Source organism: Mauremys mutica, chromosome 14, assembly GCF_020497125.1.
Source record: "Mauremys mutica isolate MM-2020 ecotype Southern chromosome 14, ASM2049712v1, whole genome shotgun sequence".
In the NCBI taxonomy this organism is placed as follows: Eukaryota; Metazoa; Chordata; order Testudines; family Geoemydidae; genus Mauremys; species Mauremys mutica.
The window spans coordinates 7,111,393-7,135,218 of NC_059085.1; the positions used below are offsets into that span (position 1 = coordinate 7,111,393).

The window sequence follows — 23,826 nt, forward strand, 5'->3', positions numbered from 1 at the left end:
GTCCCAGCTCGCTCCTGGAGCTCTAACCATTAGGGACAGAGGCCAGCAGGCCATCTCCTGCACATGTGCTGTGCCCCGTGCGGAGGTGCAGTCTGCTCTGTGCCTGGCTGTGAGGGCAGGGGGAGGGGGCTCGAAACCATGCGTTTTAGAGCAGCTTATCTGGGTTTAGCGGCTCCTGGCTCTTAACCAGTTGAAGCCAGAGCTCACTGGCCTGCTTTATGCTGAAGAGCCGTGTGCAGGTAACAGCTGGGTATGGATCCACCCTCCCTTCCGAGCTGAGAGCAGACCTGGGCCCCCTTCTCCTGACTAGGCCTGAGCGCTGGGCAGCGGGAGCAGGTGGCCATGAAAAAAGAGGGTCCTGACTTGGAACTAGTCCTGCTGCCGTAGGGGGCTGGGGCAAGCACCCCCCGCCATGGCCTTTCCCTGGGGGGGGGGTAGGGGGGGAGGACTGAGCCCCAGACCAGCCCATGAGGCAGCCAGGGCTTGGGCTATGTGTGAGGGCTGCCCCAGGATGCATGGAGATCTGCAGCAGAGATGTGGGTTTTACCCACGGAAGCTTATGCCCAAGTAAATCTGTTAGTCTTTGAGGTGCCACCGGACTCCTCATTGTTTTTAAGAAACAGCTGGACAATCAGAGGCATTTGTGTATGCGTCAGTGTCGGCAAGATGGGGATTACTTACAGAAATACGGATTTTTAATACATTTTGAATTCCCGGGGGGAAGAGAAGGACTCGCATTACTAGAATCTAGAACAGTATTAGAGGACTCCACCCCTATTGGAGAGATGGATTCCTTGGGCGAGGTAACAGAACGACGAAAGCTCGTGCAGCCTACAGGCTCAGAAACAAAAGGGCAAAGTACAGGAACCCAAAATGTATTTATTTCATTTAATTACTTTCATTTCAGGTGCACAGCTCCTGAGATTTGCGGTCTTGTGGTTACTCTAGTGTGGGGTTGTATATCTATAGTAATAATTACAGTAGAAATTTGCCATTGAGAAGCATGTCATATAAGATAATATAGGGCCCTTTAGGCAGGGCTGGCTTTATCATTTTTGCTGCCCTAAGGCCCCCCCCCAAAAAAAGCTGCTCGGACTGTGTCACCCCAAGAATGGTCAGAATGCCGCCCCTTAGCACCTGCTTCCTCCGCTGGTGCCGGGAGCCGGCCCTGCCTTTAGTGAATATTTGAGACCCAAAGTTTGTGCACCCGTGAGGCTGTGCAAAAGCTGGGGGTGCTGCTGGAGGGAAAGGTGACATCGGTGGATCAAAGGAAACCGGAGTTTAGAGAGGAACAGGGGAACTCAGTCAGCCTTAAAGTCACATGATCCCAGAGACTAAACTTCGATATTGGAAAAAGCAAAGGAAAACGTAGCATTAAAGATGCACGTTGCCCTGTGCGTAGGCAGTGCTGGACTTAGGGTGACCAGACAGCACCTGTGAAAAATCAGGACGGGGGTGGGGGGTAATAGGAGCCTCTATAAGAAAAAGAGCCCAAAATCGGGACAGCTGGTCACCCTGGCTGGACTAACCCAGCGAGCTGGGCGTGCCGAAGCTAGGGCGAGAGCAGGGGGTGCGGTCATGCCTCGCCCCGCTGAGCCCCCCGGAGCTCGCCCCACGGCTGAGCGCCCCAGCTCCATACCGGGGGACTGGCCCCGCTTGTCCGGCACACAGGGTGAGGCCGGGCTTCCCGGCAGCGCGCTGGCCCGCGGACACCCAAGGGGCTTAGGCGCCTGTCACAAGCCGGGAGTCCCGCTGTTCCGGCCGGGCCGGTCAGGGGCTGAAGCGACGGGCGAGGTAACGCCCGCGGCGATGGTGGTTCAGCGCTGCGCCCGGCCGCCCCTCTGCCGAGGCTCGGGGCCGCCCGGGGCGGGGAGCCGGGCCTGGCCGGGGTGTGCGAGCGGCTCCAGGGGCTCCCGGCGCGGGGCTGCCCGGGGGGCGGAGCGGCACCTCCTGCGGGGGGGTCCTGCCCCGCCCCCTAGTTCTGTAGCCGCTGCCGGCGGCTCAGTGTCCGGAACTGGGGTAACCCCCCCCGGGTCCCCCCAACGCCGGCCCCGGACCCCGCCCCCACAGCAGAGCGCGGCCGGGCTCGGCTCCCCGGGTCCCTCCCGCCGAGCGCGCCCCGCCCCGCCCCGCCCCGCCCCGCCCCGAGGGCGGAGACCCGCGGCCCCGACCCGGAACTGCAGGCGGCGGCGGCGGCTCCGCGAGGTCCCCGGGCCGGTGAGTGCGGCGGGCCGGCCCCAGAGCCCTGCCCCGGGCGCCCGTGGGGGTGGGCCGGGTGCTAGGTCCCAGGGGTGTGATGGTCCCAGGGGTGCGGTGGCTCCCTGGGGTGCCCCATGGAGGCCAGGGGCGGCCCGGGCGCTAGGTCCCAGGGGTGGGGGTGGCCTGGGTGCTAAGGTCCCAGGGGTGCCCCATGGAGGCCGGGGGTGGCCCAGGTGCTATGTCCCCAGGGCTGGGGGTGGCCTGGGTGCTATGGTGGGTGCTAGGTCCCAGGAGTCGGCCGGGTGTTATGGCCCTAGGGGTGGGGGTGGGCCGGCTGCTAGGTCCCAGGGGTGGGCTGGGCTGGGCCGGGTGGCCCTTGGCATCGGGCACACCAGCTGTTCCTTCCCTCCGGCTCCCTGCTCCATGGCGGGTCCGTGTCCCCTCCGCTCCTCTCCCTGTCGGGGTTGGTGGGTGTAGCTGAGCTGGCAGCCCGAGGCTCGGTTACCCTGCCTGGCTCTGCCCGGCCCAGGGCACACATGCTCTGGCAGGTTCAGCCTGGCTCTGTGCCAGCCGTACGCTCCCAGCCAGGGGTTGGAGCTAGCTGGGCCTGTCAGCCCCGTGACCCGTTCCTGCGGTGCCCTGTCCCTGCCCGCTGCGGTCGTGCTCTGCATTGCGAACATACCAGTTATTCAACCAGAGCCGTAACTCGCTCCGAAAGGTGAGCGGCAGAGCTCTCTGCAGAGCGTGTCTGGCCCCACCAGACGCTCGAAGGAGAACAACCCAACCTACCGCAGCCGGCGTGGTGCGAGGCCGACAATGGGCACGTTTAGGCCATGCTGTCAGGATAATACAGCCACCACCGGGGAGGAGACAACGCGGGCGCCGTTACGCAGAACGCTGCAGAAAAAGAAGCCACATCCATCACCCATCCGCTCGGAAGCCTGGACACGCCAGCAAGAGCCCGAAACACATGGCGAATGTTGGCGGGCGCTCTGACCGTGTGGGAGGATTAAAAAAAAAAACCCCTAACTCTAACCCCCTCCTCAGGCTGGCTGCTCGGCATCCGCCGGCTTGTGCTCAGTCGATTTAAACACCGCTGGGTGTGTCTGCACAGGGACAAGGAACCCGCCGCTGGCCCCGGCTCAGCTGTGTAGATGCTTCAGCTGGCGCTCTGGGACCCTGCGAGCGTGGAGGGCAAAGCTGCCGCTAGGAATAAGCAGACTAAGCAATTGCTTAGGGCCCCGAGCAGCTCCAGGGAGCCCCCATTTGCTTTTGGGGGGGGGGGGGGATATTCCTGCTTAGGGCCTGCAATGGGCCGGCCTGAGCTGGAACCACTGCACAGCAAATGTTAGCTCCACCTCCTGAGCCTTGCGAGCCTGGCCCAGGTGCGGCCGAGCCGTGGGACTTTTAGCTGTGTAGACCTACGCTAACGGGCTCTTTGCTGGAGAGGATTCTGCTAGCTGGGCAAACCCCACGTATGGAACCCATCGCTCGCCGGTTCGCAGGGAAACGACCAGCGGTGTGGGTTTGCCAAGCCCCGCTTGACAGTCGTCGTGGGTTCGCTTTTGCTGTCGCTCTTCCTTTTTCCCCTTCCTGGCTGCCCTCCGCTTTTTCTTTCTCTTTCCTGAAATAGCCGGGGGATCTCTCTTCTTGCAGTCTTCAGAGCCGGCTTCCTCTTTTCTCTTTCTCTGTCTCCTCCCTTCCCACTCCTACCTTCCAGGTATTTTCTCTCTCTCTCTCACCCCCTATCAAATCCTACCAGCCTCTCCTACCCCTTGGAGGTGTTACCAGAGCCCTGCTGAGCCGCTGACTAACTCTGCTGGCTGCAGGGTGATGGCAGAGCTGGGGGGAGCTCTGATCAGGGCAGTTCTCTGCCCTTTCTCTGGCTGCTGCCTTTTCTGCTGCTTTACCCCTTCTCCAGCCTCTCTTTGAGTTCCCTGCCACTGCCAGCAGGTTCTGGGGCCTGCCGGCAGCTTTCCCAAGTGGCCTCTGAATGAAACTGACCGGCTGCTTGAGGGTCAGTTTCTACGGGGCTGCAGCTTGTGGCCTCTCTCAGCCCCAGCTGAGGCGGGGGAGACGGAGACGTGTTTACATTACTGAGCTGATGCCGAAAAAGGCCCCCTAGGCACAGCACACGTCCATGGAAAGGGTGTTTCTGCCGGCGTCGTGACTTGCCTCCCTGACCAACGGTAACGGTGCCGACAGAAGCGCTGTGCTCCTGCGTGATCCAACACAGGCTTGGATTGCGCCCGAGAGAGCGTTCTCCTCCCCTTGGCTGAGTGGGGTTTTCAGGCTGTGCCCCCGGCCGTAACGGCACCTGCTGGCCCTTAGCGTCGGCTTCCGCGTGGAGCGCTGCTGGTGCCCCGTGTGCTGATGGCTCGTGGCTGCTCCCATCTGCCTGGGATCCTGCTGGTCTCCTGCCCAGTGTGGGGGGCCCCTGGAGGACTGTAATTCTGTGGTGCATTCATTAAGCCCTTGTTCATCGTCCCCGTGCCCAGGTGCATTCCCAGTGGTGGGCGTGGTGCCACCTGGCGCACTCGAGGGCGTGCCAGTCCCACGAGCGTGATGCAGGCGGGTGACTTCTGAGCGGTCGTCGCGACTGAGTGACCCCCCCCCTTTCTCTTTCAGGAGTTGCTGTGGGGCGGGGAAGGTTCCGCGCAGGAGCCGGAGAACCGGGACCATGGCGCCCCCCAAAGACGTGGTGAAAATCGCCATTCAGATGATGGGAGCCATCCCGCAGCTCATCGAACTCAACCAGGTAACATCCTGCCTCCTGGAAGGCCCAGCTGGCATGGCGGAGGGGCTGGCAGGGCAGGGCAGGGCTGTGTCTCGTGCTGTGTGCTCGGTTCTGTGCCGGGGGGCGACGCCCGGGCCATGCTCCCCACACGCTGTTTCTCTTTGTTTTCAGACCAAGCCCCTGGCTGCGGTTGTGAAGGAGGTTTGTGACGTGTGAGTAACTCTCCTGGCTGCTCTCTAGCCGTGGCAGTTTGGGGGCTGTGGTAAAAGCCGCCTGGGCAGCTGTGGGGAGTCCGTGGCCCTCCACTTGCCCTGGGGGGAGGACCCGGGTGTTCGAGAGCAGCCCCTGGCCCATGTCCCTGCCCCCCAGGGTGCACCGCCAGGGCAGATGGAGAGTCCAGGGCTCCCCACGGTGGCCCAGGCTCTCTGGGCAGCTCTGACCCCAGCCCCAGTTTCTGGCCAGGCCAGGGGGGTGGAGCCTTGGGGGAAAGGGAGGAGCAGGGGGCAGGGCCCTGGCGGGGGCGGTGGTGTGAAGGGCCCCAATAACTCTTACTCCGCCTCTGTTGGGGACCATCTCTGAGAATGAGCAGGCCCTTTGGGGGCCGTCTCGCCCCTCCCCCAGCTCTTTGGCTGGCCCCTCTGCTCCCCACCCAGAGCGTGTGCCCTGCCCTCGGCCCAGCCGTGTGGCACGCCGGGCAGCCGGCAGGCAGCGAGCCTGGGCGGGAGGGGGGGACCTGACTCTCTCTCCCGCTGCAGGTGGAACCTGGGCAACGCCGAGCACTACGCCCTGCAGTACGTGGACGGGCAGCAGACGTACATCACCGAGTCGGTGAGTGGCTGGCAGCGTGCGAGGCCCTCGCTGGCTCCCGGAGCCCGCTGGCCGGTTCCGACCTACAGATTCTTCATCCCGTGTCCTTGTCTGTCTCCTTGTAGAACCGTGCGGAGATTAAGAATGGGAGCATTCTGCGGCTGACCACTTCTCCGGTACGTCCCGCCCGTCTCCTCCTGCCCGCTTTGTGACTGGAGAGTCAGAGCTAGACACGGCTCCTGCCGCTGACTCGCCGTCGATCCCCCGTGCCTCGGTTTCCCCAGCAGTAACGTGGGGATAAGGATACTGGACCTGTCTCAGTACAATTCCAGGGGGATTTGAGGTTTGACTAGTGTCTGTAAAGTGCTTTGAGATCCCTGGTGCCAAGCAGTGTTGCTATTGCTCAGGTCCCGCTTCCCGTTTCAGCTCCCGCCGTGGGACTGCTCTGGCCTGACCCCTCTGTAGTGTAACCTCTTCACCCAGTCTCTCCCTATGGGATTGTCCTGGCCCAATTTCCCCCCTCACCCTGTTGGGATTCCCAGTCCCTGATGTCCCCTCTTGCTGTTCCTGGTCTCATGTGGTGGTCTGACGCTGGTCTGGCAGGATCAGGAGGCAGAGCGGCTGCACAGCGGGATCCGGAGTCACAACCTGGACGTGAAGGCAGACTCCCTGAAGAAGCTGGCGAACCTCTCCCGAGACATCACCTTTGCCCAGGAGTTCATCAATAGGAACGGCCTGAAACAGCTCTTCCTCATTGTGGAAGAGGGGAACGAGTGAGTGAGTCGCCCCTCCCAACAGCCGATGAGTTCCCCTGTCTGCCCCCACGTACCCACGGGCCTGGCTTGTCCTCTCCCCAGCCCCCTCCCCTGCGAGGCTGTGCAGCCAGGGGAGGTAGGATGCCTTTGCAGTACGCGCTCTGCATGCAGTGCATGCACCCTTGTGCTCTGGAAGTCTAGCCTCCGCCTGGGGCCCTGGCAGGGCGGGACTTGCCCCTGGTAGGTTTGTCCATCCCAGATGTTCCATCCCTCCCCTGGGGAGACTGGATCTCACGGCCAGGAAATCTCCTGATGATCATCCTGCATTGTTCTGCGCCCCATTGCTCTAGTCACGGCCTCCCACGTGTACCCCCCTAACTGATCCCTCACCCTCCTTCAGTGTGACCGCCCCCCCCACCGGATATTCGCCGTGTCCCTCTCTGTCATTGCTTGGCCAGGCCAGACAGACGTAGCTCTTCGGCTTCTTCCTCCGTCTCGGCTTTTCTTTCAGCAGGTGTCAGTGTTCCCTGGGGCCCGGCCGGGCAGCCTGCACTTTCCTGGCTCCACGCTGGGTGTCGTCTTGTCTGGCAGCGCTGCATGTGCGTGTCGTTAGACTCCATTGTAGAGCATGTGCCCGAGGCAGCAGAATTCAGGGGTTACCCTGGCTTTCCTTGACGCTTGTATGCTTAACTGTGCAACCTTAACGTCCTGTGTCCTTGGCGCTTTCCGGGTCTCCAAACTCCTCCTTGGGCTAAGCCAGAGGCTGATTTCTTGTACCAAGTGTTCTCTCTCCGTTGCTCATCTCCTGTCTCTTTCTCTCGCCCTCTCCCTGTTTTCTGTCTCTCTAGGTGTTTCTAATGTGCCCATCGCTGTGGTGTCTGGGTGGCTTTGTCCCTGCTGCCCCGGCCTATCGAGCGGCGTTTCTGTGGGGTTCCCGGGCCCCCTCTCACCATGTTTGCTGTTCTGTTGCTCCAGTGTAGGGGAGATTCTAGCTCACACCCTGAAGGCCTTCATGGAGCTGATGGAGCACGATTTTGTCTCCTGGGAGACGCTGAGTCCGGCCTTCATCAAAAAAGTAGGTGCCTCCCTGGGGCCTTTGCGCCCCCCGCCGTGCCGTGGCGGCTGAGCTCGGCGTCTCTGACCTCCCGTTGCTCCCGTTGTTACAGATAGTGAGGTACGTCAACACGGGTGGGATGGACGCCTCCGTCCAGCAGCTCTCTCTGTCCATCCTGGAGAACATGGTCCCGAGCAGCCGCCCCCTCTTTGAGCTGGTCAAACGTGAAGTGACCCTGGATCGCCTCCTCGCCCACCTGCAGGTGTAAGTACAGCCCCAGGCGCCGACTTTCAGTGTTCACCCCTGCTTGGCCCTGAGGCCCCGCCCCTCCCCCGAGGCTCCGCCCCTGCCCTGCCTCTTCCCAGCCGTGCTCCTTCCCCCCAGTGCCTCCTACCCGCCACCGAACAGCTGATTGGCAGTGGGCGGGAGGTGCTGGGTGGAGGGGGAGGAGCTGATGGGTGGGGCCTGCCGAACAGCTGATCGGTGGGTGGTTGCTGACTATGGAGCTGGCACCTATGAGTCCCCATGATCCCATCCTGCCTCTGCCGGCCTCCATCTCCTCGGCCTGCCCCGCTTCCCTGGGGAGAGCAATCCGCAGCCTACTCCAGTTCCCTGCACCTCCGCCTTCCTTCTCCACTATGATCTCAGCACAGCCCGCTGGGCTACGGCCGGCAATGCTGCTCTCTAACCCCCCTCCCTCGCGGGGACTCGCCCCTCGGGTGTTTGGTCACCGCGTCCCGGCTTAGCTACGTGTAGTTCTATATCTCCGTCCGCCTGGCTCGCTCCGTGTCGCCCCCCCCCGGAGTTTTGCTGCTTCTCCAGGCTTCCCATCTAGCTCCGGCTGGGAACGAGCTCCCCGGTAGCCCCCCGCATGCCGGCTGCGCGTGCACTGTAGCCAGTTAGAGACAGGCGGGCCTGTTTGCCCCTCTGCTCCGGCACATCGCAGACCCTCACTCCTTTGCTGGGTGTGCTCATTGCAAGGTCCCTCAGCACTGCCGCTCGCCGGCTTGCGCTCTCCCGCGGACTCTCTGGCGCCAGGAACACACTCAGCATCGGGGTGCTGTTGGAACTGCACCCCTGGCCGATCTCGGGGGGATCTGAGCTGGGGGAGCCGTGTGCCAGCTCTGAAATGAGCCGCAGACTCTAGGCAGTTACAGCCCCCCAGGAGAGCAGAGTCTGGGGGTCCCAGCAACCCGAGCTGGTCCTGACTTGTTCCTGCCCTTGGTCCGGCCGGGTCTGTAGCGAACACTCTCTGGTTTCTCCTTTATCCTCTTTTCTCCACTCCTGCCCCGGCCAGCTCGACTCCATGCGGCTCTGGGAACGCTGGGCGCGTGGCATCGCCCTCTCCTGCCCCCGGTGAGCCCGGCCAGCCTCCCCCGACACGGGCCGAGGGGGCAGACGTGACAGCTCCTTGCCCTGCTGTCCCTCGCCGGTTCTGGAACGGCCCCCGTCTGCCTGGCTGGGCGGCAGGAAGTTCATGCCCTAGCGTCAGGGTGCGGGGAGCTCCCCCTCCTGCCTGGGTATAAGCCCTGCCAGCGTGGCGCAGGCGCTCGGGGCCCGTCTGCTGACGCACAGCCTGTCAAATGCAGGCGGTCGCCTCCCCTGCCCGCCCCAGGCCCCCTTCTCCCTGCACTGTCGGCTGGGTCGTGCCCTGGCCTTCCCCACCCCAGTTCTCTCTCCTGGCCCCTGAATGCCCTTCAGTCTCTTCGTGCCCACTCTCTGCAGGGAGCCCGCTGCCCTTATGGTGCCCGCTGTGCCCTGGCACCGGGCGCCAGTGGAACATCCCCTGATCTGTACCTGGCTCGCAGATGCCTCCGGCCGGCTTCCCCGCTGGGAGCTGCCAGCTGTGTGCAGCCCGGTTGCATGGGGCTGGTGGGGACAGCCGGGCTGGGAGATGAGCTGGGAGAGGGCGGCTCAGGCCCACCCTCCGGGCTAGTCACGCTAGTGGTTCGTTTCCTTGCCCCTAGGACCAACCAGCAGCTGCAGCTCAAAGCCATGGCGCTGCTCATCGCCCTGCTGCTGAATGCCAGCGACGCGGAGAGGAGGGTAAGGTCCCCCAGCGCTGGCCATGCCCCGGGGCTCACTGTGGGGCTGGGGGCGAAGAGGAATGCAGTCTGGGGGGCAGTCACTGGGCTGCGAGCCCTCTGGGAAGGGCTGTTTGGGGCTGGGGCAGGGGAGGACGGGGGCTGCCTGTCCATGTTGGAAAAGACAGTGGTCAGGTCAGGGGAGCTGTGCCAGGCCCGGCTTGCTGCCTGCCTGCCAGGGGTGTCGCCCTGCTGGGCTGCTCCATGAGGCGCTTTGCCTAGGAATGTCCCAATGCTGCTAGCGCCAGCTCAGCTCCCGGGAGGGGGCGATGCCGGAGCCCTGGCGTAGAGACGGGCCAGCGTTCTAACTACCCTGGTGTCCAACCCCCCTCGGGCAGGTCGGGAAGACGCAGGGCCTAACAGCAGCAGCTGGTGCCTGTCTGCACTAGGGCTCCGGCTGGCTCCACGGCCGATTGCAGCCGGGGCGCTGGCTGCTTGCCTGGAGCATCCTGCTGAGTCGCACTGAGCTCCCAGCACCACGGCCCTGCTCCCCCCCGGCTGCTGCGGAAGGAGCCGTGTGTGGCCGAGGGGCAGACCAGGGCAGCTGGGCATGGGCCTTTGCTCTGCCTGCCCCACCTCTCCCCTTCGAACAGCGGCACTTCCGTTGCCCTGCGCGGCACCGAGAACGTGGCAGGGACTGACTGGCCAGCTGCTTTATCGCCCGCAGAGCCCCGCAGAGCCAGAGCCAGCACCCGCAGGGTCAGGCCTGGGCTGCCTGCCCCGTGCCCACCCTCCGCTCTCTGGACTCCCCCCCTGAGCAGGAGGCGCCCGGGCGCTAGATCCTTGCGTTCCCTGCACGCCCGTGTGGCTGTTCCCCCCCTCCCCCCGCCCTGCCTGGGCAGCTGGCCTCGCCCGCTGGGTTGGTGGGGAGAGAGGCTGCTGGAGGCAGCTGGCCGGCGGCTGCGGGGAGCTCGGTGCAGCGGGCGAGGCTGGGCTGGGAGCCGCGCGTCTCACCAGCTCTCTCCCTTCCTAGGACATGATGGGCTATCTGGGCGAGAGGAGCATCCGGCAGTTCATTCACAAGGTGAGGATGCAGAGAGCTCCTGCCTCACGCCCCTCCCTGCCCCTGTGCTCTGCCCCCTTGCGGCTGGGCTGCCCGACCCCTAAGCCAGGGGTCTGTGCGCCCAGAGGCGCCGCCTGCAGCACTTCTGTCCCCTTCTCCCGCTTCCTCCTGCCAGTGCGGCTGTGCCCTCCCGCTCCCCGCCCTGGCACCTGGGGGCCTGCAGCTGCGTCTGGCCAGTGCTGGCCCCAGCAGCTCTCGGAAAGCTGGGCTCAGGCTGGGGTCAGTGACGGCCTTTGGGGGTTCCCGCAGAGCATTATCCACGCCTCGGAGCCGATGGGGGATGAGATGGCCCATTATCTCTACGTGCTGCAGTCCATCACCCTCAACCTGCTGGAGCGGAGGATGCGGACCCCCATGGACCCCTTCTCGCAGGTCTGCCGGGCTCTTCTCCCCCTTATCCCCCGCGCGGGCCTGTCGGGTGAGCTCTCTCCCCCTCTCCTGGGTCTGCCCTGGGCGCTCTCCTCCCCGGGACTCTTCCGCAAAGTGTCCCTGTGACGGAGCGATTCTGGCGGGACCCAACTGAGAGTGCCAAATCAGGACCAATTGCTCAAACTGGGCAGTCACAGCCCTAGGCTGGGGTTTTTCCACCTCTAAGGCAAACCAAACCAGCCAGACAAAAAGGACTTTGGTCTCACCCCACTGGCTAACCACAAGTCACACAAGCAATTTCCTTAGACACTCCAGTCTCCCAGCATCACCACCAGTGCACTCGTCCTGGGGATGAATGGTTATGAAAACCAACACCCCAATAAAAGAAAAAGGTTCCCTCGATCCCAAAGGACCAAGCCCCAGACCCAGGTCAATATACACATCAGATCTTACCACAAATCACGCTGTTGCCAATCCTTTAGAATCTAAAATCTAAAGGTTTATTTACAAAGGGAAAAAGGTAGAGATGAGAGGTAGAATTGGTTAAATGGAATCAATTACATACAGTAATGGCAAAGTTCTTAGTTCAGGCTTGCAGCAGTGCTGGAGTAAACTGCAGGTTCAAATTAAGTCTCTGGAACACCCCCCACTGGGATGGGTCATTCAGTCCCTTGTGTAGAGCTTCAGTTTGTAGCAAAGTCCCTCCAGAGGTCAGAAGCAGGATTGAAGACAAGATGGAGATGATGCATCAGCCTTATATAGACTTTTCCAGGTGTAAGAATCCCTTTGTCCTCACGGTGGAAAATTACAGCAAAAATGGAGTTTGCAGTCACATGGACAAGTTTCTGCATACTTTGCTGAGTCACAAGGCGTGTCTGCCTTCTCTCCATGGGTCAATTGTGTAGCTGATGGCCCTTAATGGGCCATCAAGCCAGCTATGCAGGGCTAACATCAGCTTGTCTGGGACACTTCCCAGAGGCAGAGCATAATACAAAATACAGACAGTACAGAGCGAATACTTATAACTTCAACTACAAAATGATACACAGACATACAGACAGCATAATCATAACCAGCAACCCATAACCTGGTCTTAGACACCTTAGATGACCCCTTTTACCTAAGGTTTGGTGCCACTACAGGACCTTGGTTGCAACCCATGTTCTATATGGTCCCAATTTATATCAATAACGTCACAGTCCCCCTCCCACCTTTCCTGCCCCTGCCCCAGAGAGCTGAGCCCCCCATGGCGCCAGCCGCTCTGCCATTACACTGCTCTTCTGCTTCCAGTCCTGCTGAGAGTTGGCTGGAGGGGATGGCGCTACCGCCCCCTGCTGGTGGAGGGAGGCAGGGCGGTGCTGTCCCAGGGGTGCCCAGGTCGCTTAGGGCTGCGTTTGGGTGCTCAGCACCCACAGCTGGAACCGGCCTTTCCAAGGGCTCGGCTCAGCTCCTGGGGTGGAACCCATCTCAGAAGAGAGAATTACAGCTGGAAAGGTGCAGAGATGGGCAGCGCAAACCATGTGGGGGATGGAGCAGCTTCCGTACGAGGAAAGATGAACAAGACTGGGACTGTTCGGCTCAGAAAAGAGACGACTGGGGGGGGATATGATGGAGATCTCTAAAATCATGGCTGATGTGGAGAAAGTGACTAGGGAAGTGTTATTTACCCCTTCACACAAGACAAGAACCAGGGGTCACCCAATGAAATTAACAGGCAGCAGGTTTAAAACAAACAAAAGGAAGGACTTCTCCACACAACGCACAGTCAACCTGTGATGGGATGTTGGGGTGGGATCTGAGTGACTACAGAGAATTCTTTCCTGGGTGCTGGCGGGTGAGTCTTGCCCACATGCTCAGGGTTTAGCTGATCGCCATATTTGGGGTTGGGAAGGAATTTTCCTCCAGGGCAGATTGGCAGAGGCCCTGGAGGTTTTTCGCCTTCCTCCGCAGCATGGGGCATGGGTCACTTGCTGGAGGATTCTCTGCACCTTGAAGTCTTTAAACCATGATTTGAGGACTTCAATGGCTCAGACACAGGTTTGTTACAGGAGTGGGTGGGTGAGATTCTGTGGCCTGCATTGTGCAGGAGGTCAGACTAGATGATCATAATGGTCCCTTCTGACCTTAAAGTCTATGAGTCTATAACAGGGTTCGTAAAAGAACTAGCTAAGGATGAGGGGGGTGTCCCTAAGCCTCTGCTAGATGCTGGGACTGGATGATGAGATGTCACTTGATAATTCCCTGTTCTGTTCATTTCCTCGGAAGCACCTGGTGTCGGCCACTGTCGGGAGACAGGACACTGGGCTCGATGGACCTTTGGTCTGACCCTATGTGGCCAGTCTTGTGTTCCTATGTACTTGTACCTCTGAACCAGGCGGCCTGGTCCCTCCGCCGTCCATGGGCTTGTTCAGCTGGGCCTCCCTCTCCTCTCCTGGGTTGGGACCCCGCAAAGCTCTGGTGGTGGTGTTTGCTAGCTCGGGGGCTGTGGTCCCAGGGGCACTAGACGGGGAGGCCTGGTGGGGCCCCTTTCTTTCCCAGCAGGGTCTGAGCTCTGCCTGTGGGGTGGGGCTCGGGGCGGCAGCCCTTTCCTGGCCTCGCTAGGGCTGGACTGAGGCATCGGCCGGGCCCTGCTCTCTCTGCAGGAGCAACGGGAGCTTCTCCAGTTCCTGCGTCACAGTGCCTTCGAGTCGGAGAGCGAGCCTTCTGCCGGCACCGTCAGCGCGGAGCGCCGGCGCTCTGTGTGCGTCACCGACTTCCGCAAGCTGGGCTTCCAGGTGAGTCGCCGCCCAGCCCTTCCGCGGGGCAGGCTCCGAACCGCCCTGCCCCGAGAGCTGCAGGGGTCATGTCCTGCCCGCCGCCAGCCGAGGAGGAGCTAAGAGCGGGTCGCGGCTGTCTTGCGAAGGCAGGAGCCATGCAGAAGTGAGGCACGCGCTGGTTCTCCCCCGGCAGCCCCCGCCTCTCTTGCCTTGGCAGGAGCACCGCGACCGGCGCTTGGCTTCTGGCAGCGTCGGGATTGCACCAGGGTGTGCTGGCCCCTTAAGGGAAGGCCTCCCCCCTCCCACCCTGGTTTGGCCCTTCCGGAGAGGCGCTGTGCGGGTGGAAGGTGGGGGCAGGAAGCAGTGCATGCTGGGAAAGGGAGAGGGGTTTAAAAACTCGCCTTCCTGCTCTGGGTGAGAAGGCGCCTGGAGAGCCCAGCAGCAGCGTGTCCTTCTCCCCGAGCCCTTGCCCCTGGGTACAGGGTCTGGCCCCAGCCCCTCTAGAGGGCGGCTCAGTGCCCACCCCTCGAGCGTGGGCTTGGGCCTGGACCAGGCAGTGACAGGACTGTCCTCTCCAGACTCCACTGTCCCTGCTCCCTAGGGCTGCGTCTTCCCTGCCCCTTCCACGGGACACGTCCGCAGCGCCCTCCCAGCTCTGGCCCTGGCTCCATCCCCCCGGCAGGGGAGAGCCCCTGCCTGGACCGTGGCCTTGCACCACGTCAGATTGCAGGATCCTTCACGTCAGCCAAGAGGTGCTGGGGGACTGGGGCTCTGGGGCCAGCCTGGGCACCCGGCGCAGGCAGGAGAACGTACAAATGGCAGCTCCTCCCCATGTCCGATGGCCTCGCTTCTGTGCGTGCTGCTGGCTTGGGCAGCCTGCGTCCTGCCCAGGCTGTGCGTCCCCACGAAGAGATGTGGAAATCTCATTCGGTTCTCACTGAGCCGCCTGGCTCCATCTCAGCCCCTCGTTCCCCACCGCGCAGCGCGGCACAGCGAGGTCTGTGGAGCCACCGGGAGCCCGTGGGACAGTGACCGATACGAACCGACTGTGCGTATCGGCATCCGCCACGGCAGCCCTCTCCTTTGCGCTGGGGGCTCTTTGCCATTGTGGTCAGTCACGAAAGCTGCGTCCACTTGTGTCCTCCCAGAACTACAGTAACCCTGCCCAGGACCTGCACCGCGCGCCCCCGGGACTGCTGGCCCTGGACAACATGGTCTACTTCTCCAGACACTGCCCCAGCGCCTATAGCAGAGTGAGTGTGTGTTCCCGGCTCGCGAGCTGCGCCCCAGGCACAGCCCTGGGAGGTTTCTCCCAGCTCGCCGGGTTTGCCTACGCGTGGCGCTATTCAGAAATTGTTAGTTCACTTTAAATTCCCTCTTTACCTTAATCTGAATTAACTTTCCAGTGTAGACGAGCCTTTATTTCTCGTAGCTGGAGAGCCAGCGCCCCCTAGCAGTAGGTCTGCCTGGGCCTTCCTATCCTAAGGCCGTTTTGTCAGTTATTCGTAACATCCTCAGCTGTTCGGCCAACGTTCATGCTGCTTTGTCCCTGCCTGAGGCTGGCGGGGTCGGGGAAGGGGGGTGTTGAGCCAGGCTGTTTTGGAGTGCAAGGAAAGCAGCAACTACACTTTGGGTACAGATATTGGCGGCGTTTTTGTCCCGCTCTCGTGCTGAAGCAGGCTGGGCAGCTGAACTTTCCTGTGGCCCTTGGGGAACCAGAGGGGATTTCAGGGCTGCTAAAAACTGTCTCTGGTTTGGCCGACATAGAATAGTGTAAAAATCTTCACACGCGTGGAGTAAGAGCGCTCAGGAGCCTGGGCTCATCAGCACACAGGGCGGGAAACGCGGGCAAATTCCCTGACGCAAAGCACTGGGTTCTCTGCTTTGTGCTGCACAGGGGTCAGACTAGCTGAGAACAAGGGTCCTTTCTGTGTGTCTGAAAAACCTACAAATAAATGCAGCTCAGGTCCTGATAGCAGCACGGCGTCCCCCCGGGCGCTGAGCAGGCCTGGCGCTGGGGGCGGTGACGTAGTATGGATGGTACCGTAGCGCCCTGACTCTGGAGCTGGCCGAGATGCCAGTAAAAACATTGTGTCCCTGAAAAATGCCGACGGGGACTGGTCTCCTTGCACTGGTCTGCCCGTCCCATCTCCGGCAGCGTCTCCTTTCAGTTCCCAAGCGAGCCGGGCTGCTTCGGGGCATGATGCTTTCTCACTGATTTCTTGCTGCCACTGAATTCTAACCCGCCCGCCCCGGGGGGCCGGGATCCCTTTGTGGGGCACCCGAACCCTGAGCTTCCTGACCGTGGTGCAGCTGTGGGAGCCTTTGGGCTTGGAGGGGGTACGCGGACCCTACCCGTCACTGCCCTCGCTAGCCCTCAGAGCCGCCCCTGCCTGGGAGAGCTCTTTGGCGGCTCTGCCTGCCTGGGGGAGCTGTGACGGGGCCTGTCTCTCTCAGTTTGTCCTTGAGAACAGCAGCCGTGACGATAAACACGAGTGCCCGTTTGCCCGGAGCAGCATCCAGCTCACCCTGGCCCTCTGCGAGATCCTGCATGTCGGGGAACCATGTGAGTGCACGGCCCCTGGCGTCTGCTAACGTAGCCCGTCCAGAGCCCCACGACGCCCGGCTGAGTTAGAGGGTGGGCGCAGCTGAAACCGGTGGGCATCACAGATCCTGGCTGGGTTAGGGGTTGGGCACAGCTGAAACCTTGTGGGTGTCCTGGCTGCGGGGGGGATGGGTGCAGCCATACCCTGCGGGCATCATGGTCTCCATTTCCGGGACTTCCTGGTTGTCGAGGTTTTCCAAAAGAGCAGGGAAACCTGGTCCCATTGTGTCCTCCTTGCCTCAGGCTCGGAGACGGCCCAGGCCTTCTACCTCATGTTCTTCGGTCAGGACCACTTCTTCCAGGAGCTCTTCTGTATCTGCATCCAGCTGCAGAACAAGACCTGGAAGGAGATGCGTGCCACCCAGGAGGACTTCGACAAGGTGAGCCCCACGCTGCCGTGGAGCAGGGTGTCCAGGGTCTCACTGGGCAGATGGGATCTGGACAGATCCGCACTGTGGAGCGGGATGGTGCCGTGTGCCCTGCAGGGAGTGGGGTGCGGGGGCACACGGCAGGGGGTGGGGAGCGGGGTCCCATGCTGGCGGGGCGGTGCTGTGTGCCCCGGTGGAGGGGCTGTGGAGTGGGGTTCCGTGCTGGCGGGGCGGTGCCGTGTGCCCTGCAGTGGGTGTGGGGGGCGGTGAAGCGGGGTCCCATGCCGGCGGGACGGTGCCGCAGGGGGTGTGTGCCGGCGGGATGGGGCCGTGGGGAGTGGGGACCCATGCTGGCGGGAAGGTGCTGTTTCCCCCGCAGGGGGCGGGGGGGGCGGTGGAACGGGGCCGTGTGCCCCGCAGGAGGTGTGGGGGGCGGTGAAGCGGGGTCCCGTGACAATGCCTTGCGCCCGCAGGTGCTGCAGGTGGTCCGGGAGCAGATCACCCGGACCCTGTCCCTCAAACCCACCTCCCTGGAGCTGTTCAAGACCAGAGTGAACGCGCTTAACTACAGCGAGATCCTGAGACTGCGGCAGACGGAGCGGATGCACCAGGAGGAGACGCTGGCCGTGCCCGTGCTGTGAGTGGGAGCGGAGCCGGGGCACAGGGAAAGGGACCCTGGCTCTGTATCAGGGGCTGCAGGGGGAGCCCCCTACTCTGCCAGTTGGGGCCTTGGAGGTCTGGGGCCCTGCTCTGAGCATTGGGGGGGGTCTGCGGTCCCTGTGCCGAGCACTGCGGGGGCGGGGCGGGGTCCCTGCACTGAGTGCTGTGGGGGCGGGGTCCCTGCTCCAAGCGCCGGCGGGGGCGGGGTTCCTGTGCCGAGCGCTGCAGGGGAGGGACAGGGTCCCTGCACTGAGCGCTGCGGGGGCGGGGCGGGGTCCCTGCACTGAGCACTGCAGGGGAGGGACGGGGGCCCCGCGCTGAGCACTGCGGGGGAGGGGAGGGTTCCTGCTCCGAGCGCCGGCGGGGGAGCCCTGCCAGCCCGCTGGGGCTCAGCGCTGCGCTCGGGATGAACCTGACCATGTCCCATCTCGCCCGCTCCCCAGGGAACTGCGAGAAAGGCTCAAGCCCGAGCTCCTGGAGCTGATCCGCCAGCAGCGGCTCCTGCGGCTCTGCGAGGGGACCCTCTTCCGCAAGATCAGCAGCCGCCGCAGACAGGGTGAGGTCAGGGGCAGTGCCATGTCCTGGCGCGCTGGGCCCTGACACCCGGGGGACGGAGGGGGCGCTTGGCACTGTGGGGGGAGTGGGGAGTGTCCCTCAGGTGGTGGGGGAGGGGTCCGAGGTGCCCCGGGTGGGCACGCCTGCGGGGGGCAGAGAGAGGGCACTGACGTACGTTCGCTAAACTCGGGAGACCGGCGTGGCTGAACTGGAGGAGCTAAGGGAGACCGAGAGGTCCGTGAGGAGACCCCCTGGGACGGTCCCACCCCCGGGCTGGCAGCCCCTGTGCTGTTGAGGAGGATTTAAGTCTCAGGGTAGGAGAAGTTCAAGCAGGAGGGTGGGAAACGATCCCAGAATTGGGACCCTCCCTCCAGATGACGCCAGGGTGTCCTCTCGCCCTGAGGATACCCCGCAGCAGTGCAGAAGTAAGGGCGGCTTGGTGTGGGGAGGTCATCGCAGCCTGAAATATTTCCAAAGAGGGGTCCCAGCAAAAAAACGCTTGAGACTCCTGGATTTAGACAGACTTGCGTGCAGTGCTGGGGAGGAGCCGGTGGTCAGGGTACGTGTCGCTACTGATGACCCAGGGAAAGGTAGGAGAGAGATCCTGGGGGTCAACTTTGGGTTGCTAGGTCAGAGATTACAATCCAGGGTCTCCATAGCAATATTATCTGAAATGCTTCCAGTTCCATGTGCAGGGCCGGTTAGACAGGCAGAACTGCAGGGTCTCAATGCGCGGATGAGACGACGGTGTAGGGAGGAGGGATTTAGATTTACCACCAACCAGGGAACCTTTTGAGGAAGGAGGAGCATATACAGAAGGATGGGCTCCAGCTCAGCCAAAACAGAACCGGATTGCTGGCCTGTAAACTAAAAAGGTCGTAGAAGTGTTTTTAAACTGAGGGCTGGGGGAAAGCCAGCACGTGTGGAGGAGCACACGGTTCGGACAGAGACACCCCTTAGGGGAGGAGGAGACGTCCGTCTGTGGGTGAGCTGGGGGCCCTGACTGCCACTCCCTTCCCGTCCCAGATAAGCTGTGGTACTGCCGCCTGTCCCCCAACCACAAGGTGCTGCACTACGGAGACGTGGAGCAGGGGGTGCAGAGCCCCCCCATCGAGAGCCTGCCGGAGAAGAGTACGTGACAGCCAAGGGGGGGGTCGTCCCTCAGAGGGGATGTGATCGCGGGGTGCTGAGTAACAAATGGGGGAGTGGCGATCGGGGGCTTCTGTTCTCTCTCTAACACAGAGCAAGGGACGCTTGGTGACAGTGGTGGGAAATTCCAAGCGATGCTCTTCCCCCCGGGGCGGTTAGCCTGTGGAACTCATGGCCACAGGAAGCTGCCGAGGCCAAGAATTTAGCAAGATTCCCAGAGAGCGACTATGGAGTGGCCAGAACTGGCATCGTTCATCCCAACACTCAGCCTAGACGGGATATTACCTGTCCTGCTTTTGGGCTTCAGCTGGTCTCTGTTAGAGAGCAGGGGCAGAGTGTCCCCATCTGCTCCTGGGGTTTGGGCACTGAGAGAGATGGGACCCGCCCTGCCCAGCCCCCAAGGGGGCTGCCTTTCCTCCTGTGCTTGTCTTGCCAAGACAGCTGTGCTGGGCTCCCTCGGGGCGAGTCTGCAGGGGCTTGGGCTGTGGGGCAGGGGGTGGGGGGAGCATGCTGGGCTCTGCTGAGCGCCTCTGCCATGCCTCTGTCCCCCCAGTTCCCGTGGCCGACATCAAGGAGCTGCTGGTTGGCAGGGAGTGCCCGCACATGAAGGAGAAGGGCTCCGGGAAACACAACAAGGTCAGCAGCTGCTCCCTGCCCGGCCACTCACTCCACCCCCCCCCACACACACTGGGCTCTGTACAGGCATGTGTCTGTCCGTGGGGTCCCGGGAGTGGGGCTGCCTGATGCCTCCCTCTGCTAGTTATCCCCTGCGCTGGTCCAGGGAAGGCAGAGAGAGCAGGGACCTGAGCAGGCACATGCTGCAATGGCAGCGGTGAAGGGCCAGCAGCTGCCCTGCATTGGCCACCGTCAGGGTCTTGCACCCCCCGGGCCGGCCAGCCGCGCAGGACCCAGCGTAGAACCTGAACAGGGCAGAGCATGAGAGCCCAGCAAAGAGGCGCTGAGAGCGAACACAGCTGGGTGCTCCCCCACGGCCCAGCGAGTTCACCGGCTCCTTGCCCCGGGATTTCCCTGCCTGGAGATTTGGAGTCACTGACACCACGTGTAGGTCTGGCAACTCTCCAGGGGCTTGTCTACATGGGCATTACTTGGCAGCCAAATAGACAGCACCCCAGCTTGCTGCACGGCGGCGTCCCGGCATGGCAGCCCAGCCCTGTGACCTGTCACCGCAGGGTACAGCCCTGTCCGCTGCCTTCCCGGGCCCCGTGCTCTGCTGCACAGCCCTTCCTGCCCTCGCTGCGGCCGCACCCAGGACCGGCTGCCGAGAGATTGAGACGTGCCTGCGTTTCCCCACAGGACGTCCTGGACCTGGCCTTCTCCATTAGCTACGACGTGGAGGAGTACTACCTGAACTTCATCGCCCCCACTCGCTACGAGGTGAGCCTCTGCCTGGGGCCCGTCGGGCCGCGTTCTAGCTCAGGCTCTGCCGTTGGCTTGGTGGGTGACCTGGGCAGTCTCTGCCCCTTTGTCTGTTTCCCCATCTGTGAAAGAGGGAGGCGGCTCCCCTTGGCAAACCCTGTGAGTGGAGGGTGCGTGGCAGGGCTGGTGGGGTCCGTGCGGACAGACAGCAGGAAGCAAGGTGGGCACATGGCCCAGAGCTTGTTCCCCGGACACGGTGGTCTGAGCTGTAACTCTCTGGGTGAGCCGGCAGTGCCCACGCCGCTCTGGGCAGTCCCACCCCACTGCCGGGGTGCAGGCAGTCGAGCCTTTGTACGTCGATGTGGCTGTGCCTTGGGGAAGGCAGGTTCTGCAGTTCACTGCCCAGGCGTCCTCAGAGGCTCACAGACCAGCCTGGATGAATGGGAAGTTAGTTTCCCTCAGCCTGGGACAGGTGAGGGCCCTTGGGGATGGGCTTGAACAGGCATCCAAGGGCGAGGGGTGTTGTAGGATCGATTGGGGGGGATGTGCATGGCATGGATCAGATTGGGATGGGAACACGGCACAGGCCGGGAGGAGATGGGCCTGGCCCTGCATCGGGAAGGGATGGAGGAAGAGGTGTGGTGATGGATGGCAGGGGAGTGTGGTGGACGGACGTGGAGTTAGGAGGAGGCGTATGAGATGCCAGATGCCTCTGAACAGGGGGAGGGTGCACGGTGGACTGGGTGGAGAGATGAATGCAGCGAGGGGGGCGCATGGGGGGACAGGCATGGGAGGGGACCAAGGCGTGAGCACTGTCCCTGCCTGGAGAAGACACTACACGCCGCTGGCAGCCCTCCATGCAGGACTGAGGTTGAACCAGTGTGACTTTGCCACTAGCCAAGGGCCGGGGGGTCAGACCTCTGCACAGATGCTGGGGGCCAGGGACTGAGCTGTGGCTGCACAAAGCCAGCTGCCCCCCGGCCTGCTGCTGCCCCCTGACCTGGCTGAAGCGCGTGGGCGAGGGGCACAGCTGGGGTGGGCGGGAGGCAGGCAGGGCGGCTCAGGCGGCGGGAGCGACTACCCCGAGGCTGAGGCCAGCTTTCGGTTGCCCCTCAGTTCTGCCTGTGGACGGACGGCCTGAACGTGCTGCTGGGCCGGGAGATGACGAGCGAGCGAACCCAGAGCGAGCTCGACATCCTGCTCTCCATGGAGCTCAAGCTGCGCCTCCTGGACCTGGAGAACATTCCCATCCCCGACGCCCCTCCCCCTGTCCCCAGCCCCCCCAGCAATTTAAACTTCTGCTACGACTTCAGCCCCCACGAACAGTGAGGGCCTTCGCCCCGGCCACGGTGCTCTGGCTCTCTGAGCCAGCCCCAGCTCCCGGCCCTGCGAGCGGCAAGGCTGGGCCAGGGGGAGGAAGGGAAAACCTGGCTCCCCCCCGTGGCCCCTCTTGCTGGGAGTAGAGCGAGTGGGGGAAGGGCTGGTGGGTGAGGAGACTGGCTCCGACCTGGGCCATGATCCCTTCCCCCCTTGTCCTGGGAGCGGCTGAGCCTGCCCCTTCCCCGTGCTGCCCTGACCGAGCGGGGCTCACCCCAGTGCCTCACTGCCCCTCACTGCACTGGTGCTGCTGCTGTTACTGCACCATGGGGATGGTCTGGGGCTCCCCGCTCCCCACAGCAGCCTGCTCCTGGGGGGGTGACAGAGCCTTTGGCTGGTGCCCCCCTCCCGCAGGAGTCCTCAGCTGCTGCGCTGGTACGATACGGGACACCTGGGCACGCCACGTGCACCAAGGTGGCGCCTGAGCCGGTACGATCCTGTGCTGCCCCGCGCTCCCCCTGCTGCTCTCTGGGCACGGGACACACAGTGATAAGTGACAGCCTGGGCAGGGGGGCTGGTGCCTCTCCCTGGCCCGGTACCTGCTGAGGCCCGCGCTGCTGCTGGCTCATCGGCCAGAGGCCTGGCTGACATTCAGCACCGCCCGAGGATGTCACGCTGCAGGGCAGGGCCAGCTGAGCGTTGCCGTGGTGCCAGCAGCCCCCGTTATTCTTTATGGACAAGAGGGCGTTTGGGGGCTGCGGTGTTAAAGCTGCTGGGGCCAAATGGCGGAGCGACTCACAGCACAAGAAAGGGCGTCGCTGCCGGTCCCCCCTGCGAGCCTGCCTGGCTGGGGGGAGCGGATGCTGGGCAGGGGAGGGCACCTCGGGGCTGAAGGCTGCACACTGGGAGTCCTGGCCAGGCTGCCAGCCCCCCACCCGACCTGTGGCTCAAGCTGCATGAGGGGAGCCGAGCCGTCCCTGGTCCCAGCCCAGCACGGTCTGTCTCGCCCCTCCTACCGTCTCCCCCGCCCCAGGACCCACTGCACCCCTCAGCCAGAATGCTGCACTTACTAACCGGCCCGCCTGCGTCCCTGGCCCCTCGCCCTGCTCTGTCCCGCTCCGGCCTGGTGCCTCTACTGAGAGGGACCCATGGCACCAGGCCCTCCCGCCCCCATACGTGGGACTGTAATAATACTAAGGGACTAACCTGCCTGATTGTCTCAGCACTGGACCTGCACTGTCCCCTGCCCTGGGGCTGGAGAGGGTGAGAACAGATCCCTTCCACCCCCCAGCATTGGGGCAATAAACACTTGTACGGAGAAACCCACGGCCTGTCTTCTTAAGGGGGGGTTGGGTTTCCAGCTCGATTCCTCTGGGCTCCCTGGGCTGGAGCCTGGTTGAGGGCAGACGCAGTGACCCCCCCTCCCCCCAGGCAGTGCTGGCAGAGGGTGGGCTGGGGCATTGCACAACAGCACAGGGCAGGGGGCTGGTTGAATTCAAGGCTTTTATTAGCGCACTGGCCGCATCGCCGGGTAAAGGCGCCACGCGCCGCTTTGGTGGAGTCTGACGTGGGGCGGGGTCCCCAGGAGGGTCGTGGTGTGAAACAGGCCAGGGTGCTCTGGGGGCAGCTGATGGGGCCTTGCCTGCTGGGGGCAGGCATAGGCTGGCAGCACAAGAGCTTTGTCCTGGCACAGGAGAGAGGGTGGTGAGCCATCCCCCTGCTGCTGGAGGGGGAGAGCGGGCAGTGAGAAACCCCCCCCCACACCCTGCTGGAGGGGGACAGCGGGCAGTGAGACACCCCCCACACACACACACCCTGCTGGAGGGGGAGAGCGGGCAGTGAGACACCCCCCCCACACACACACCCTGCTGGAGGGGGAGAGCGGGCAGTGAGACACCCCCCCCCCCACAGACACCCTGCTGGAGGGGGAGAGCGGGCAGTGAGACACCCCCCCACACACACACCCTGCTG

At 63.0% G+C, this 23,826-nt stretch overlaps 1 protein-coding gene across 3 annotated transcripts; it reads left to right on the forward strand.

Moving 5' to 3' along the window:
- The first annotated feature begins 1,636 nt into the window (after window positions 1–1,636).
- ELMO3 (engulfment and cell motility 3) lies at window positions 1,637–23,173 on the forward strand. 3 transcript variants are annotated; one of them, XM_044987831.1, is made up of 21 exons: window positions 1,637–1,672; window positions 4,828–4,957; window positions 5,108–5,148; window positions 5,692–5,764; window positions 5,869–5,919; window positions 6,347–6,516; window positions 7,474–7,573; window positions 7,665–7,816; window positions 9,520–9,598; window positions 10,610–10,660; window positions 10,949–11,071; window positions 13,711–13,842; window positions 14,973–15,077; window positions 16,282–16,390; window positions 16,673–16,809; window positions 17,271–17,434; window positions 17,901–18,013; window positions 19,039–19,143; window positions 19,715–19,797; window positions 20,476–20,556; window positions 21,655–23,173. In XM_044987831.1, the coding sequence occupies exons 2-21, from the start codon at window positions 4,880–4,882 to the stop codon at window positions 21,865–21,867; spliced, it is 2,160 nt and encodes a 719-aa protein (XP_044843766.1). In that variant the 5' UTR covers window positions 1,637–1,672; window positions 4,828–4,879; the 3' UTR covers window positions 21,868–23,173. The 3 variants fall into 3 exon arrangements, with proteins under 3 accessions (XP_044843766.1, XP_044843765.1, XP_044843764.1); XM_044987830.1 differs by lacking the exon at window positions 1,637–1,672 and adding an exon at window positions 2,140–2,217; XM_044987829.1 differs by lacking the exon at window positions 1,637–1,672 and adding an exon at window positions 2,927–3,720.
- The last annotated feature ends 653 nt before the right edge of the window (window positions 23,174–23,826 follow it).

Coding starts and splice junctions, on each gene's coding strand:
- ELMO3 (XM_044987829.1), top strand. CDS start 3,677: ATGGAACCCATCGCTCGCCGGTTCGCAGGGAAACGACCAGCGGT. Junction 9,599..10,609: donor CCAGCGACGCGGAGAGGAGG/GTAAGGTCCCCC, acceptor CTCCCTTCCTAG/GACATGATGGGCTATCTGGG. Junction 16,391..16,672: donor CCTGCATGTCGGGGAACCAT/GTGAGTGCACGG, acceptor TCCTTGCCTCAG/GCTCGGAGACGGCCCAGGCC.